The sequence below is a fragment of the Gadus macrocephalus genome, chromosome 20 (genome assembly GCF_031168955.1).
Source record: "Gadus macrocephalus chromosome 20, ASM3116895v1".
NCBI lineage: Eukaryota > Metazoa > Chordata > Actinopteri > Gadiformes > Gadidae > Gadus > Gadus macrocephalus.
Window position 1 is genome coordinate 264605 of NC_082401.1, and position 18651 is coordinate 283255.

The 18651-nt window shown below is 46.7% G+C and overlaps 3 protein-coding genes across 3 annotated transcripts in view; 2 read left to right on the forward strand and 1 right to left on the reverse strand.

The window, feature by feature from the left end:
• Window positions 1–18651, reverse strand: part of LOC132448861 (uncharacterized) — a 332340-nt gene that overhangs the window by 142218 nt on the left and 171471 nt on the right. The gene's annotated exons all lie outside the window — the stretch shown is intronic.
• On the forward strand, window positions 430–2884 carry LOC132448754 (WW domain-binding protein 11-like). Its single transcript, XM_060040264.1, has 3 exons — window positions 430–473; window positions 1388–1833; window positions 2308–2884. The coding sequence occupies exons 2-3, from the start codon at window positions 1419–1421 to the stop codon at window positions 2853–2855; spliced, it is 963 nt and encodes a 320-aa protein (XP_059896247.1). The 5' UTR covers window positions 430–473; window positions 1388–1418; the 3' UTR covers window positions 2856–2884.
• LOC132448864 (TOG array regulator of axonemal microtubules protein 1-like) lies at window positions 3304–11336 on the forward strand. Its single transcript, XM_060040411.1, has 14 exons — window positions 3304–3316; window positions 4012–4134; window positions 4244–4621; window positions 5465–5854; window positions 6186–6303; window positions 6434–6539; window positions 6934–7169; window positions 7533–7691; window positions 7788–7914; window positions 8016–8106; window positions 10136–10326; window positions 10454–10673; window positions 10768–10854; window positions 11085–11336. Exons 1-14 carry the CDS (start codon window positions 3304–3306, stop codon window positions 11309–11311), a joined length of 2466 nt encoding a protein of 821 aa, XP_059896394.1. The 3' UTR covers window positions 11312–11336.

Below are 18651 nucleotides of genomic sequence, written 5' to 3' on the forward strand. Positions count from 1 at the left end.
GTTTGGTTTCAGGTCCTATGCTGCCACCTGCTGCCAAACCATAACCTTGTAATGCGTAGTAGCGTAGTAGTTTAGGCAATCAGATATTTTATGATGATTGAATGTGGAAATGTTGCATATTATAGCCTACTTTGCAATGTTCATATGCACATTAACGCATGCTTTCATATGTGTGATTCCCTGATGTCCAACTCAGGTTGGTTTAATCCTCACACGGTCACATCCCACCTGGTGCAATTTTTCAGTAGCATGCATACGCAATAATGCAAAGCATCAGTGTTTTGTGATATTATTGTTTCAAAGATCTGGGGTATCCTGTAGGCTGGTTTTCTATTAAAACACACACAAATTACTGTGAGGTCACAATGCGCTCAATGATAGGTTCGGGAAGCTGGGCTCGTCATAATGCCTCGTGTCAATCAAGGTCTGCTCAAGTTCTAAAGTTTTCATTCGCCCTTCGACGCCAAGTAGAGGTAAGTCATGAACTACAGCTCTAAGTAATAAGTAGGCCTAGTCCCATTTTATGTCAATGCTATTATAAATCCGTCCCTGGCACATTATAACATATCAATCATATATTTATCGAAGTGTAAAAGATAAATCTAGCCTACCACATATTGCTCGATTGAAATAAGGTTAAGCCGTGCTCGGGGCGTCGTGGACCTCGGGCCCGCCACGGCCTCTCTCACCTCACTCTCCAACAAACACCAAAGGGCCCTTGCCTCCTCTTCGAAAAGTTCAATGTCATTTTAGAAAGTCATCTAACTGATCGATAACGCTAACAATTATGTATGTTATTGTAAATGGTTTTTCACGGGGAAAACACCGATCGATTTATCGTCGTAACCTTCTGTCACCATAACCGTAAACTCAAAAACCATAACCGTAATACCGCATGAATATACAGATCGGTACATTTGTGGAACGTTCTTGCTGCATGTATTCACGCCATCGCACTTAATGAGGGTCATATCTGAAGCAATGCTGCTGCTGCTGGAGGTGTTTTAACGACTGCATTAGCTCACTCTCTTACTAGCTACTGGCTACTGACGTTTATGTTATTACATGATTCGGTATGCGCTGTACTCACACTCGTGGTTGGTTCAACTTTTCAGTGATGAACCGTGACTTTTACCGAATTAGTGTCTTTATCGACTTCCAATGCAAGTAATGTTGTTGTAAACCTAATGAGACACCGTGATAGCAGCGTACAACTCATGCCGTTTTATTCTCTTTTCACAAATTTTTCACATCACTCACACACTTAATTTCTTGTACCAGAATTCAAAATTGCATGAGTATGCTTCAGACCCAAGCAGTGGTCCAATCTATGTATGTGGTAAAGACTCCATTAATTAAATAATAAATTGAATATGTTTCATTACAGAGACTCATAGAGAGATTATCGAACAGCGACGATGGACAGGAAGACATTGTTTTCTTTGTGGGCTCAACTGACCCCTGCTTCCATCATGATGGCGGACAGGGAGTCCTACACCGAGGAGACCAGGCTCGTCCCCGCCCCCCCTACTGAGGCCAAGCCCCCGGGCCTTAACCCCCGCTACCCTCGTGGGGCTAGGCTGCCCTGGTTGGCTGCCCCAGCTGGTGGCAGCAACGAGAGGATCGTCCTCCGCCCCCCTACTGAGGCCAAGCCCCCGGGCCTTAACCCCCGCTACCCTCGTGGGTCTAGGCTGCCCCGGTTGGCTGTGGCTGAGGAGGCTGTCGGCCAGGAAGCCTGGATCCAGGCGGCCCACTCCGACACCGTGTCCCCCCGTGCACGGGCTCTGGGTGCCGCCTCGAGCCAGGAGACTTCCCCGGGCCGAACCCCCCCAGGTGACGAAGTTGTATACTTTAGTGTATTGCAAATATAATTGAAGCATACAAAAGTTATGACAAGTATACTTTTACTTTTTGTGCTTAATTAAAAGTATGTTTAACGTATGTACTCTTCAAAAGTGTACTTCATAATAAATGTCATTAAGTTCCACTTTAATGTACTGAAAAAAAAGTATTCTAATTCTGAAATACTTAAAGTGGTATTGCATTGTACTTATAAAAAGTGTACTTTATTGTAAGTGTATTGTAAGTTGTACGTATGTGTACTTAGAAAAAGTATACTAAATAGCAAAGTAGAAGTGTATTTTAGTATACTTGCAGAAAGTTAATCTCAAATTGTATTGGAATGCCTGAGAAAAATTGCAAATAGGTGGTCATTTAGTGTACTTATGTAAGTACACTTATTTTCAAGTCCTGTGTACTACACTATTAAAATGTTTTATTAAAGTGTACTTAATTTCCCCTCATTAGAAGTGGCTGACCCTGACCACCATCGTGGGTCTAGGCTGCCCCGGTTGGCTGCCCCAGCCGCTGGCGCCAACGAGAGGATCGTCCTCCGCCCCCCTACTGAGGCCAAGCCCCCGGGCCTTAACCCCCGCTACCCTCGTGGGTCTAGGCTGCCCCGGTTGGCTGCCCCAGCCGCTGGCGCCAACGAGAGGATCGTCCTCCTCCCCCCTACTGAGGCCAAGCCCCCGGGCCTTAACCCCCGCTACCCTCGTGGGTCTAGGCTGCCCCGGTTGGCTGCCCCAGCTGGTGGCAGCAACGAGAGGATCGTCCTCCGCCCCCCTACTGAGGCCAAGCCCCCGGGCCTTAACCCCCGCTACCCTCGTGGGTCTAGGCTGCCCCGGTTGGCTGTGGCTGAGGAGGCTGTCGGCCAGGAAGCCTGGATCCAGGCGGCCCACTCCGACACCGTGTCCCCCCGTGCACGGGCTCTGGGTGCCGCCTCGAGCCAGGAGACTTCCCCGGGCCGAACCCCCCCAGGTGAAGAAGTCGTATACTTTAGTGTATTGCAAATATAATTGAAGCATACAAAAGTTATTACAAGTGAACTCTTACTTTTTGTCCTTAAATTAAAGTATGTTTAACGTGTGTACTTTTCAAAAGTGTACTTTGCAATAAATGTCATTAAGTTCCACTTTAATGTACTGAAAAAAAAAGTACATAAATTCTGAAATACTTAAAGTGGTATTGCATTGTACTTATAAAAAGTGTACTTTATTGTAAGTGTATTGTAAATTGTATGTATGTGTACTTAGAAAAAGTATATTAAATAGCAAAGTAGAAGTGTATTTTAGTATACTTGCAGAAAGTTAATCTCAAATTGTATTAGAGTGCCTTAGAAAAATTGCAAATACGTGGTCATTGTGTACTTGTGTAAAGTACACTTATTTTCAAGTCCTGTGTAAAACACTATTAAGGCAAGGCAAGGCAAGGCAATTTTATTTGTATAGCACATTTCATACAACAATGGCAATTCAAAGTGCTTTACATAGAGCATAAGAAATACAAAACAGGGAGAATAGATAAGAGAATACAAATGAGCATAAAAGATAAAAAGTAATAAAAATAGAGGGTATATAAAGATAAAAGATAAAAATAAATAAGAATATAGCTCAAAATAAAGGAGTGAATCAAAGTGCTAGTGTTGTAGTCAAAACTAAAAGAGTGAAACAAAGTGCTAGTGTTTAGTCGAAGGCACTGGAGAACATGAAGGTTTTAAGGCTGGTTTTGAAGGTATTTAGAGTTTCGGCTTGTTTTAGTTCATCAGGGAGTTTATTCCACTTGCACGAGGCAGAATAACTAAAAGCTGCTTCACCGTGTTTTGTTTTCACTCTTGGAGTGATTAATAGACTGGTCCCAGCTGACCTTAGGGGTCTAGCTGGAGTATAAGGTGAAAGGAGGTCTGACATGTATTTTGGCCCGAGACCATTTAGCGATTTATAGACTATTAGGAGTACTTTGAATTCAATCCTCTGACAGACTGGTAACCAGTGTAGAGATCTGAGAATAGGTGTAATATGTTCACATTTTTTTGTTTTTGTTAGGACTCTAGCAGTAGCGTTTTGAACAAGTTGCAATTTACGAACAGCTCCTTTAGAAAGGCCTGTCAAAAGACCATTACAATAATCAATATTAAAATGTTTTATTAAAGTGTACTTAATTTCCCCTCATTAGAAGTGGCTGACCCTGACCACCCTCGTGGAGCTAGGCTGCCCCGGTTGGCTGCCCCAGCCGCTGGCGCCAACGAGAGGATCGTCCTCCGCCCTACTGAGGCCAAGCCCCTACATAGACCCCCAGGTGAACAAGTAGTACACTTTATTGTAGTACAAATATAATTGAAGAATACAAAAGTTATTCCAAGTATATTTGTTGCTTTAAAGTATGCTTAACGTGTACTTTTAAACAGTGTCCTTCACAGTGGATCTGCGGGAAGCCCCGCTGAGCTCCGCCTCCTCGTCCTGGAACGCCGCTGCCTCTGCCCGCCGCCGGGCGCTCCGAGGCGCCGAGGCGGACCTCTCTGGGACGGAGCGCTCCCAGTCTGCCAACGGCCAGAGGTCCCAGGCCCCAGGCAGGGTCGTCCTCCGCCCCCCTACTGAGGCCAAGCCCCCGGGCCTTAACCCCCGCTACCCTCGTGGGTCTAGGCTGCCCCGGTTGGCTGTGGCTGAGGAGGCTGTCGGCCAGGAAGCCTGGATCCAGGCGGCCCACTCCGACACCGTGTCCCCCCGTGCACGGGCTCTGGGTGCCGCCTCGAGCCAGGAGACTTCCCCGGGCCGAACCCCCCCAGGTGAAGAAGTCGTATACTTTAGTGTATTGCAAATATAATTGAAGCATACAAAAGTTATGACAAGTATACTTTTACTTTTTGTGCTTAAATTAAAGTATGTTTAACGTATGTACTTTTCAAAAGTGTATTTTGCAATAAATGTCATTAAGTTCCACTTTAATGTACTGAAAAAAAAGTACACTAATTCTGAAATACTTAAAGTGGTATTGCATTGTACTTATAAAAAGTGTACAATGCAAGTGTATTGTAAATTGTACGTATGTGTACTTAGAAAAAGTATACTCAATAGCAAAGCACTTTAGTATACTTGCAGAAGGTTAATCTCAAATTGTATTACAGTGCCTTACCGTACGTCCACACCAGGAGCGACCAAAGCTTCAAAGACGCTTTGGTCGCTCACAAAGTTTCGCTGCGAATATTTCTGTTCGCTTTGGTCTCTCAAGTCGCTCATGACGTACAATTCAATTATGCAGACGCATTTAAAGGAGCCGTATGCTTTTAGTACAGACAGCCATATCAAAGAGTGAACTCTCCCATACACTTTGGCCATATTGCCGAGACGGTTTTGCTTGTTGGATAAAGTGCTTCGACAACAAGTAGGACAGTGATTCCCCCCAATATAAAAAAACTCCTAAAATGTAGGCTAATTACAACCGAGAACAAAAAAACCTGCGTGCTGTAGTAGGCTAGTTAAAATATGTTTCACTGATCTGCATCTGCAAATCATGATCTGCACTCATTCGTGCACTCAAAACAAATAGACATTGGGGCACATGGCTAATTTGCATACGTGCACAGGACTGGTTGGCTCCGCAAGGCAAATAATGGAACATATCTATCTAGCCCCGCTGAGCTCCGCCTCCTCGTCCTGGAACGCCGCTGCCTCTGCCCGCCGCCGGGCGCTCCGAGGCGCCGAGGCGGACCTCTCTGGGACGGAGCGCTCCCAGTCTGCCAACGGCCAGAGGTCCCAGGCCCCAGGCAGCCCGCCGGCCTCTGACGTTCCTGAAGGCGTGGCGGGCAGAGGTAAGTGCGCGTTCAGCCCGTTTCCCCCTGTGCAGGAGCGTCTGAGGAACGGCAGGATCCCCCGGGAGAAGCTCCGGGGCCCGCCCCCCCACCAGGCAGGGGAAGAGGCAGGGCCCTCTGGGAAGAGGCAGAAGAACGGGGGCCGCTGTTTCCCCGACCAGAGGCTGACCGCTGAGCCCGAGCTGGAGGAGAAGCTGTTGGATAGCAGAGGTAAGAATGGCATCTCTTACACAAATAAATCAATCCAATGGAACTCTTCTTTTTTTTATAGGATTGAGCCTGCATGCCACAAAACTTTAATTATTAGCCCAGGCTTTCATTTGTTTCAATCCCTGAACTCAAGCGGCTTGTGTTTGGGACAGGCGTCCATATGGAACAGGCCTTTAATTCATTTGGATTTTCCTTTTGGTTAACTGATGCCATCTATTGGCGAAAGTTGGTAATGCTCGGAACTACGTCTGTGATGTTGTCACGCGACCCTGGCAAGGTGCCGGCGTCTAATTGAGACCGGCGTTTATTTTTCAAACGTGTGTGTGTGCAGATGAGCCGGCACAGGGCTCCCTCAGCGGCCCCCAGCGAGACCCACCCGGGCCCCACCCCTTCCCCAAACCTGAGCTGGCCATGACACAGAGCCTCACTCTCATCAGCTCAGAGAACTGGTGAGACACACACACACACACACCACACACACTCAGAATCCCCCCCCCCCCCCACACACACACACAGAATTAGTTGAAGCAATCCGAACTTGTGTTTCATCTGACTGAACTGCTGTGGTTCTGAACGCAGGCAGGAGAAGATGGAAGGGCTCACGGTGCTGCGCAGTCTGGCCCAGAACCACGTGGACACGCTGCTCCCCAGGCTCCGCGACGTCTGCCTCGCCCTCGTTCAAGAGGTAGCTCCCCCTCTCTGGGCCTGCTCCCTGGTGCTCTCTCTCTCTCTACCACGTAACATGGAGACCAGCGTCTGTCACTGTGGATGGGTGTGTGAGTGGGCGGGCGGCTGGGTGTGGACAGTCCGTCACTGTCTGCAAGTGTAAAACTAACTCAATCCTGTCTACAGCTTAGTCTATATACCTCGCTGTGTGTAAAACCATCCCCATCAATTCTACACCATAGAATGAGTGCTTGATTCGACATGAACAATGTTAGCAAAACACAGCCTTGAATGAAGCGAGGAGTGTGAAACGTACTATAATGTAACGCCTTCATTCATATAGCGCTTTCCAAGACACTCAAAGAACCTTTACAGAGTGAGTGGTGTCTGCCACGTGTGTGTCTGGTTCTCAGGTGAAGAACCTGCGTTCGGGCGTGTCCCGCGTAGCCGTGTGCACGCTGGGCGTCCTGTACTGCCACCTGCAGCGGGCCATGGACAAGGAGGTGGACACCACGGCCAGGGCGCTGCTGCACAAGGCGGCCGAGAGCAACGCCTTCATCCGGGAGGAAGTGGACGCGGCGCTGGGCCACATGGTGCGGCACTGCACGCCGGCACGCTGCATCAACGCCTTCTTGGACGGGGGTTTGAGGTCAGGGGGCTGCACGCACACGCACAACGCAGACACAAACACACTGTATTGCGCCTTGTTATGTTTTCTAGTATATCTACCACAGTAACGGTATTGCAAGATCAAATCTGTGATTTATATAAAGTACAAAGAATCAGCGGCAGATGCAAACAGAGCGAAAATACAAAAACGCACAAAAATAGACATTTAAACAGGACTTGAGTGTCAAAGGAAACGTTTCTAACATCCTTAATCTGCTTTGGACTGGTAGGTAGGATACTCCAGAGGTCTAGCCGATGTTTCCTTATCTCCATCCGTTGTGTACTTCGGTGGTTTGTGTCTCTTTGTGTGCGTCCTTCATGTTGAGCCTGTGTGCGTCTGCAGCCACCTGAGCGCGGCGGTGAGGAAGTGCGCCGCCCAGCACCTGGCCGACCTGCTGGAGAGGGTGGGCGTGGCACGCCTGCTGTCCGGAGGGAAGGACGTGACGGACAGAATCCTCCCGGCCGTGGTCAAGCTGGCCCTGGACTCCTCCCCGGAACCCAGGCACGTAGAGCCCCCGGTGGCTTCCTGTGTTGGCTGAAGGCTTTGGCGTGTGTCCAACGGCTCGGTGACGTGCCAGTCTCACTCCTCCCCCTTCAGGTCCTTTGGCCGCCGGATGTTGCTGTTCCTGTCCTCCCACCGGGACTTTGATAGCCTACTGGAGAAGAACATCCCCACCAAGGACCTTTCCGCCGCCCGCAAGGCGGTCAGTGGACTCAAGGCAAAGGTTCGGAAGGCCCCGCCCTCTCGCCCCACCCTACCGCCTGGTGACGGGTCTGGTGAACGTTGTTGTTGTGTTTGTTGTGTCAGGGTCAGGGTCAGGGTCAGGGTCTGGGTGAGACGCCCCAGACCCCAGCCTCGCTTCCCGGCAGTGGCACCGCCAGGGCCTCGACGCTCCAAAGGAAGCTCCCCAAACAGACCATAGCCCCCAGCCCCACCACCACCACTGCAACCCCCACCAACACCGCCACCACCACCCCCAGGTGAGACTCCTCCCAGACACATGACAGCCACCTTGGAAATATGTTGGTGAAAGTAAAAGCCTTACTTATGCTATGAGGTCAGCTCCTCTCTCGGGGTCGTGTTCCAGAGCACACATGATGGCTTTTGTTTGCAATGTCTCTCCTATATTTATTTATGCATTTGTTCGTTTTCTCAACTTGAAGCAAACTTTAAGAATATCTTTTATCTTATTTCCAAGATCATATATATCGTCGCTGTCCGATGAAAACCGCGTATGTCCATTTTTGCCGATTTTGAGATTTTACGATGATAGTTATGTCCAGGTCCATTTCCGTATACAGTATGCGTCATGAACCTAATTGACCAATGAAAAGTTGTGAAACACGTCATCAGATTTTCAAGTATATCCATTTGGTGTCAAAGCTGTCAATCCCGCCGCGTATCTCCCGCCCTGTGGAGTCATCTCATTAGCGTCTCTGGAAGCGCATCATCGGGTAGCCGAATAACACTTTGAAGTTAAGGTATTTAGTTTTTTTGTCAACTGTTCTCAAGTTTATTCTAGTTGCAATATAAGATGAAGTAATTTTCACCGAATATTTTTTATTGTGAACCTGACTGACGAACGTAAATAAAGTAGGCTAAATAGGGCTGTAACGTAGCCTGGCTCCGCCCGCCTAAGTACTTCCGCTCAATTTGAATTTCCTTTCAGTACTCTCTGTACAAATGAAATGAAATGAAGTGAAGAGTACGAGAGTCTGGTAGAACCAGGCAAGCTGTAACGCGTATCGAAACCGAAATCACGACACTCAAAGCCACGAACCTGTCTCGCGGTGTGAGAAGGCAGAAGCACGATATACGCCCTTTCTAACTCTCTGGTAAAATTGTCAGATTGAAATTTGCTAATTTGTCTAAATAATAGTCTGCTGACACCGCCCCCTCTTATTGATGCCGTAAGTTTGCGAAGAGATGCCCTCTCTGTGATGACAGCTCTCCGTGGATACGGAGGATTTCATTTCTCCACAGCCGTCAAAGTCCTCATATGCGATATGAACGACATTTATCCAGAGTGGGCCTTGTGTGATCCCTGTTGCTTGTGTGATCCCTGTCTCTATTGTTTTGTGTGATTTGACCGGCAGTTGGTCTGCCGGAATCGTGAACGGAATCGTTCGCTTCTTCACTAGACACTGTCTAGTGAATAAGCGAACGATTCCGGTAGAATAAAGTACCCATCCTGTCAATAATCGGTGGCCGCTTCATTCCGACCTTCATAACGAGGCATAGTGTTACGAGTAGCGTATGTGTGTGCGAGAGAATGGCAGTGTGCGTATGTGTGTGTGTGTGTGTGTGTGTGTGTGTGTGTGTGTGTGTGTGTGTGTGTGTGTGTGTGTGTGAGTGATTGACGTCAGCGAGTGAGTGGACGAGCGAGGAGTGACACAATTACGGTAGGTCTAACGTTACAACCTCTGTATAGCTTGTTAGTGTACTGATTCATTATCGCTTCATAGTTAGCAGGAGACATAATTATGAAGGGACAATGAATCAGTACACTGATTTTCATACTGACAAGATTAATAGGTTATGCTCAGTTTATTAAATAGCCTTAGGTTGGACGTAGGCAATTAATAAACTTAGCGTAGCCTATTCATCTGTCAGTATGAAACGCGACTTGCCCATTCATGATCGGAAGAACGCGTATCGACCACCGTTACTGTAAAATATGCACGTATGTCCATTTAAACTCGATTTTGGTAAAATGTGAACTATACCATCACACTGGCAATATTACGACTACATTTAAAGATGACGTACCAAGTATGACAACGCTACGTTCAACTGCTTTGAAATTAGGGTGTTTTTTTCATTTCCTGAAAAGTAACCGTTTTGGATGTACGCGAGTTTCATCGGACAGCGACGATATATATATATATATATATATATATGTAGTAAGTATGTATGCAGTTTCATGACATTATATTTTGTGGTACCCTCCAGGGAGCCCAACAGCAAGTACAGCTCCAAACCTCAGGGGCCCATCATGGAAGACAAGGCTGAGTACATCAGGCAGCTCACCGTTCTGCTGGAGTCCAAGGACTTCAGGGAGCGCATCAAAGGCCTCGACCAGCTGGTGGCCGACTGCCAGCACAACCCCAGCATGGTCATCCGCAGCCTGTTCCCGGTCCGTAAAACCCCCCACCGCTCGTAAACGCCCACTACCTCACACTCTCCCTTATCCCCTCTCCTGGTTGGACTCCCTCCTGTCCCCTTTTTGTTCACCTGTTCCCCGTTTCTCCCCGCTCCCCCAGGTGTTTGACCTCTTCAGAGACCGCCTGCTGGAGTCCAACCGTAAGGTGAACCTTTACGCCCTGGAGGCCCTGCAGGGGATGGTGCGCCTGCTGAAGGACAACCTGTCCGGGGTGCTCAACCACCTGGTGCCCGCCATCGTGGACAACCACCTCAACTCCAAGAACCGCGCTGTGTACTCGGCCGCCACAGGGGCCCTCTGCGAGCTGGTGCTGAACCTCGGTGAGGGCCCGGTGGGGAGCTGTCCAGAACACGGTCCGGTCTGACCACGGCGTTGTCCTTGTTACTCATGTGTTCTTCCCTTGCCCCTCTCCAGACAACAGCCTCCTCCTGGAGCTGTTCTGCTTCAAGGCACGGGTTCTTAGCGGCCAAGCAAAGGTGGATCTGATCGAGAAGGTTGCAGGTTTGTTAATGGCTAAAATGTTTCTTTGTTTTGTTTTTTGCAATGATCAGCACCAAACATACGTATACCATTGTGTGGCCAATCAAGAGGCATCTGATCCGCTCTGCTCTGCCGTCTCCTCTCTTCTGTCTCCTCCTGTCTCCCATTATTTTGTCTCTTCCTTGGTTTCCTCCTCCTTCTCTTCCTGTCTCCTCCCCTCCCCTTTCCCTCCGTCTCCTCCCCCCCCCCAGAGCTGGTGATGGAGCTGTACCCCCGCCGGCCCCAGCTGGTGGAGCAGAAGGCGCTGCCCCTGCTGTGGGGCCTGCTGGGCCCGTCCAGCGGCAGCGTGCACCGGGCGACAACCAGCCTGTGCCGAGCCCTCCACCATCAGATGGGGCCCGGCCTGCGGCAGAGCGCCGCCTCTCAGCCCCCGAGCGTCGGCAGGGACCTCAACCAGCTGCTGAGAACCATGTCCTGAATAAAAAATGACCTAAGGACGGGAACGAGAAGACTCACTGCTCTCTTTGCACTTTTACAGGTAGCTTGTGTTGCACTTTAACAGGTAAAATTTTCCATTACAATTAGGGCATTTTATCCAAAGCGACTTACATCGGATAATACACACATTGACACACCGACGGCAGAGTCAACCATGCAAGGTGACCGCCTGCTCGTCGGGAGCAGTTAGGGTTAAGTGTCTTGCTCCGGGACACGTCAACACTCAGCTAGGAGGAGCTGGGGATCGAACTAGCAACCTATTACAATACAACAGACATGGGGGACTCGAGTCACATGACTTGACTCGAGTCAGACTCAAGTCGAAAATTTGAGGACTTGAGACTTGCTTGACTAACACTGATAAAAGACTCGACTTGACTTTGACTTGGTCTTCATGACTTGAGACTTGACTTAGACTTGAGACAGATGACTCGAAATGACTTTTCTAAAGTTAGATTATAGGTTGGATATGTGATTTGAGATACGCCAGCAGATTTTGAAAAGACGCAACTCAAATGGTCTTACCCCCTCTCCTTCAACGCTGACTCTGACTCCACCCATTCCAAGTACATGGACGCGCAATCACACAAGAGCGCGAACACAGATGCGCGAGAGTGGGCCAGGGCAGGATAGCTAGGTTGGAGTTTAGGGTTGTATTCTAGCGCTAGGTCCAAATGTGGATTATCTAGTAAACTAGCTCCAGTAGCTACCGCAGGATAACAACAAACAGAAGCTTGCTTTGGCACGAGCTTTGAGTATGTGCACGTGCACGAAGAGGTCACGCGCGGGGGGAGGGGGAGTGCAGTACGACCGTTTGATTGACGTACTTACTGTCCAATGCCACTCTGTGTTTCTGAAAATCATTGGCTGGAGTTTTTCGAGCCCTGCCCGTTCCACAGATGATTAACTTGTTTAATTTTCATGTCAGTAGGCTACTTTTAACTCAGTGGTTTTAAGTGTCTTTTTGTTCAAGGTGGAGGTACGAGTTATAGCAGTCCCTGCATCAAGTGCACCTCTTGAACGTGTGTTCAGCCATGGTGGGGTGATAATGTGACCGCATCATTCAGAACTCAGTGACAAAGTACTGTCAAATTATTTTTTTTGCAAATGCAATGCATTGTAAGTCGATGTATGTTGCGAGGCAGCAAGATTGCTACCAGCTTTCAGGCTTGTGTATTACTATTTCCCCTTCCTACAGTATGTGTATGTGATATTACTTTTGAAATATTCTTTTTTTTCATGTCTGATGCCATGTGTTGCAAATAATATTCTACAACATGTCGGGAGATTGAGTGATTGACTTGAACTGTTGTCGTATACAGCTACCTAGAGGTTATATTTGATTCTGTTCATAGGTTGGAGGTAATGATCATAAAAAACATTTTCAAACTATGCACATAATGGTTTTGGAATGTTTTGAATATTTTGAGTTATTGTTATTGTTAAGACATCGTTATTGTTAATGTTGAAATAAAACTCAACTTATGAACCACTCTCTTTACCGATTTTTAAATGTGGAAACTGGGTTAGATCATCAGATTTTTGTATGACTTGACTTGTGACTTGCTTGACCTGAGCAATGACTTGACTTGTGACTTGCTTGATTCTCACCACAGTGACTTGGGACTTGCTTGAGACTTGAAGGTTATGACTTGAGACTTGCTTCTGACTTGCACATGAATGACTTACCCCCACCTCTGCAATACAACTGCTCTACCTCCTGAGCTAAGCTGATCCGAACAGGTAGCCTCTCAAAGCCTGTTATCAAAGCCTGGGGCCTCATTGATCAACCGTACTTACGCACAGATTTGTGCGTAAGGAGGGCGTAGGATCATTGCCACGCAAAGTATGGAATTTACCAAAATGTACGAACAGAATCTAGTGGTAGAATAGCGATGTTACAAGTGCAAAGCAAAGCATTTAAAGGTCCCATGACATGAAAATCTCACTTTATGAGGTTTTCTAACATAAATATGAGTTCCCCTAGCCTGCCTATGGTCCCCCAATTGCTAAAACTTGCGTTTGGTGTAAAACGAGCACTAGCTGTTCTGCTCGCCTTTGAAAAAACGGAGGCTCAAGTGCGCTGATTTGGAATGTCTGTATTCTTGACGTCATCAATCTCAGCTCCTCCCCTTACTCTGCCTGGCCCGCCCAGAGACGTTGGCCCGCCAATCAGACTCGACCGTGCGAGCGCCACATGTGTGTGTGTTTGTGTGAATACACACACTGTAACGCAAGTGTTTCTTGTCGGTTCTTTGACGTGTCTTGTATTTCCACAACGAGACTGTTGTGGGGGTTATCTGAGCCATGGTTGAGAAGGAATTGGGGGAACGGAACTTTGGCTTTGACTGGCTGAATTTCGGGAACGTCTTTGAATACTGTGTTAGTTGCCCACTAATACCTATATTCAGAGGTGGGGGTAAGTCATTCATGTGCAAGTCACAAGCAAGTCTCAAGTCATAACCTTCAAGTCTCAAGCAAGTCCCAAGTCACTGTGGTGAGAATCAAGCAAGTCACAAGTCAAGTCATTGCTCAGGTCAAGCAAGTCACAAGTCAAGTCATACAAAAATCTGATGATCTAACCCAGTTTCCACATTTAAAAATCGGTAAAGAGAGTGGTTCATAAGTTGAGTTTTATTTCAACATTAACAATAACAATGTCATAACAATAACAATAACTCAAACTATTCAAAACATTCCAAAACCATTATGTGCATAGTTTGAAAATGTTTTTTATGATCATTACCTCCAACCTATGAACAGAATCAAATCGCTCAATCTCTCTAGATGTTGTAGAATATTATTTGCAACACATGGCATCAGACATGAAAAAAAAGAATATTTCAAAAGTAATATCACATACACATACTGTAGGAAGGGGAAATAGTAACACACAAGCCTGAAAGCTGGTAGCAATCTTGCTGCCTCGCAACATACATCGACTTACAATGCATTGCATTTGCAAAATAAATTATTTGACAGTACTTTGTCACTGAGTTCTGAATGATGCGGTCACATTATCACCCCACCATGGCTGAACACACGTTCAAGAGGTGCACTTGATGCAGGGACTGCTATAACTCGTACCTCCACCTTGAACAAAAATACACTTAAAACCACTGAGTTAGAAGTAGCCTACTGACATGATTAAATTAAACAAGTTAATCATCTGTGGAACGGGCAGGGCTCGAAAAACTCCAGCCAATGATTTTCAGAAACACTGAGTGGCATTGGACAGTAAGTACGTCAATCAAATGGTCGTTCTGCACTCCCCCTCCCCCCGCGCATGACCTCTTCGTGCACGTGCACGTACTCAAAGCTCGTGCCAGAGCAAGCTTCTGTTTGTTGTTATCCTGCGGTAGCTACTGGAGCTAGTTTACTAGCTAATCCACATTTGGACCGAGCGCTAGAATACAACCCTAAACTCCAACCTAGCTAGCCTACCCTGGCCCACTCTCGCGCATCTGTGTTCGCGCTCTTGTGTGATTGCGCGTCCATGTACTTGGAATGGGTGGAGTCAGTCAACGTTGAAGGAGAGGGGGTAGGACTATTTGAGTTGCGTCTTTTCAAAATCTGCTGGCGTATCGCAAATCACATATCCAACCTATAATTTAACTTTAGAAAAGTCATTTCGAGTCATCTGTCTCAAGTCTAAGTCAAGTCTCAAGTCATGAAGACCAAGTCAAGTCGAGTCTTTTATCAGTGTTAGTCAAGCAAGTCTCAAGTCCTCAAATTTGCGACTCGAGTCTGACTCGAGTCAAGTCATGTGACTCGAGTCCCCCATGTCTGCCTATATTAAAGAATACATAAAATAGCATGTCATGGGACCTTTAAGAGTGTCAACGTCTGCATTAAGCAATCGACATCCACATATGTGCCATGTTTACTTTAATTAGAAAACATTCAATTACTCCTTTGTCTAATTTTAAACAGAAAAATTACCTAATTGGTTTCAAACCCTATAAAAGACAGCTGTGAGAAATGTTTGAAATCTAGTGCAATGGCTTATCTTGCATTATTGGAAGACTTGGCAAACCATGCGCTCCGCAGGGAGCGCGTCTTCAAAGATTGTACTGATCTGCTTGGAGAGAGCACAGAGTGGCTTCTTAGTAGGTACCACTACCCAAAGAATGTACTGCTGGATTTGTGTCGTGATTTAGGGCCAATGTTGGCTCGAGACACGAGACTCACAAACGCAATCCCTGTGCATATCCAACTCCTTTCCTCCCTGGGATTTTTATCTACCGGCACATTTCAGCGTGAGGTTGGAGACATATCCGGCACTTCTCAGCCATCGATGAGTAGGACCATGCCGGCGGTGTTGGACGCAATTATTTCCCTGGCCCCAAACTACATCCAGTTCCCTTACAGAGATCCCCAACAAGCCGAAATCAAACGGGGCTTTCACGCCATCGCCGGATTCCCAAACATAATTGGAGCCATAGATTGCGACCACATAGCCACAAAAGCACCGTCAACTAACAAATTTAACTATGTTAACAGAAAGGGGTTTCATTCTGTCAACGTGCAAATCGTTTGTGATGCAAATCTATCCTTGTTAAACGTTTCGCGGTGGCCTGGAGGAACACACGACTCTTTCATCATGCAGAACAGCTCTGTTGTTGTGAGTCTCCAAGAAGGCGCTGTGGAAGATGGCTGGCTCATTGGTGAGTACTATTAGGCTACAACATGTTTAAAATACTATTGCTGGGTTGTGTACAGTTGTTTAAAAATGTATCATCATTAGGTGATCAAGGTTACCCGCTGAAGCCATGGCCAATGACCCCCTTAACCAACCCGAGGACCCAGCAGGAAGTATAACCGGCGTATAACCGGGCCCATGCGCGCACGAGGGGCACCGTTGAGCGCGCAATAGGCCTGCTGAAAGGGCGATGGCACTGCCTTTCCAGCAAGGGGGGGACACTGCAGTATCGGCCTGAAAAGGTGTGCAGGATCATCAAAGCTTGCTGTGTGCTACACAATTTAGCCATCAGACAGGGGGTCCCTCTGCAGGAATTCCCCAGACCAGACGGCCCTATGCCTGACGCAGTGCCCCTACCATAGGCGTAGCGGCCATATACATTGGGGGGTACAAGTCCCCCCCAATGTTCAGATATGCCCAAAATGTCCCCCCCAATAAATGGCTGGGAATAGGGATATAGCAATTCAATATTTCTATGGGTAGAACACTTAGGTTTTCCCTGAAGTACACTCCGTTCCCTGAACGCATCTCTGCACAAAGTGCGCGCCGCACACCCTAATAACTCAATCCGATTCCATCTACAGCTCTTACAGCCAATGAGAATATGGCTGTTCGGGCTAGCTAGCCAATGGGATAGATCCATGATTTGATTCGTCCCCGCACGTGCGGCTCGGTGACGGTGACTTGTCACTCGATTGCATTGGTCATCAACCGTCTTTTTTACATGACCACGGAATCAAAAACATCAACAACAGCAAATGAGTGGCGTGTTATGATCGAAAACACAGGTAAGTTATGAAGCTTTTGATTGTGTCTCTCAAATTTCGTGGGTTGTTGTCGCTTCTCTAGCGAGCAGCATCATTAGCTATGTGTTACCTATGTAATCAGCCAGCTAGATGACGTTGGCCTCGGCCTCATTATGCCGACGTCTCAATGTTCCGAAATATTCCCCATTAGATCTAAATGCATGGGCAGTTTGGTTTTAAATGTGCTGGGGACAGAGATGCATTCGGAAGTGCATTTTCAGAATAAGGATGCACTAGTTTTTCTCTCTATAGTGCAGTTAATGAAAGGTTCTGAAATACGGCATACCCATGTAGCTAATACTAAGGAATAAAATGTATACAAAATCTGTCTGGCACGTTTTATGAAGAAAACGTTTCCAAAAAGTATCGGACATATGACCCACTATGTTCTGCTCCATGTATCCAATGTTGACAACGTGACATGACATGGCTAAGCTACCAACATAAACAAGAGGAGCTAGGAAAGGAAATTAACTGCGTGTTCAAGTTCAGAATGGGGCAAACGTGTGCCTACACTACACACAGCACTACAAAAATCGTCAAGATTATATTTGGTGCTGCTTAGTGTGAGAGAGAGCGAGAGAGACAGAGAGAGAGGCCTGATTCACAAATTAACAAATGCCAGTGACAGTAAAGGTGTTGGCAAGCTGTAACAAATATGCATTAGCAACCTTTGCTGGTTTAAGTGAATTCACCATCCTCTTCAGGGTAACTAGGCTTGGAGGTTTGGAGAGCGAAAGAGAAGAGCAAATGATTGGGAGTAGGAGAAGGGAGGTAAGGATGATAGTAGAATCTCATGTTAGCCAGGCCTGCCTCAAAATTGGCTGTGTCGCACACACGCACTTGTGTATGTCACCATGGGTAAATCTTTCACATGCACTGTAGGCCTACGAAGTGCGCAACCATTCTCAGCACTCCATTTTAGGAACTATCAATGTTGTACATTGTAACAACAAGCCTGCATGAAGTTTTAACTTGTCTCTCATGATGTTAGTGCTGCTTGTGTTATTTCACAGTCGTCATGAGCAAGAGGAAGCAAGAGGGTTGCAGAGACATTCGGCAATGTTTTGCCTCGTCTCAGAAAAGAAGCAAAGTAACTAAAGAGGGGTGAGAAAATGAGAAGTGTTAACCTATCAGTTGTAGCATTACAGTACAGTAGAGTTAATAGACTAGCCATAGAATTATTGTCATTCAGATCAAAAGTGGTTTGTTGACTATCTGAGAAAGGAACAGTACTGATAATATTTCTTCCCTGTGGCATGTCCACTTTGGTGGATGAAAGCAGTGTGTGTCAATCTGGTAGTGACATAGAGGTGAGTAGCCTAAGAGAGGAGTTCTGGAAACTAATAGAGCCTTGGCTTTTCCTATGTTCAATGCAATTTGTAAGTTACTTTGGATAAAAGCGTAAATATTAATGGTTTAAACCGAATTGTTACATTAGAGCAGAATCCTGTTGGCAGTGGCACTGATGTCTATAGTGTGTTTCAGTAGTCTACTGGTAAATAGTTTGCTGATATCTGTGATATTATTCCTTCCATGTTTCCTCTGTTGTGTTCAGAATAGAGCTAGTGAGCCAGCGGGAGAGACAGAAAGTTTGGAGGATGAAAGCACAGGGAGAGTTTGTCAATCTAGTGGTGGCATATAGGTGAGTCGCCTAAGAGAGGAGTAAATATGAAAGGTTAAGACCGAATCATGACATTCACGCAGAATCCTGTTAACACACATGTATATAGTGTAGGGTTGTCAAAAAAGATTATACTCTGATACTAATCGATCAAAATAAAAAATAAAAATATCAGATTAGATACTTAT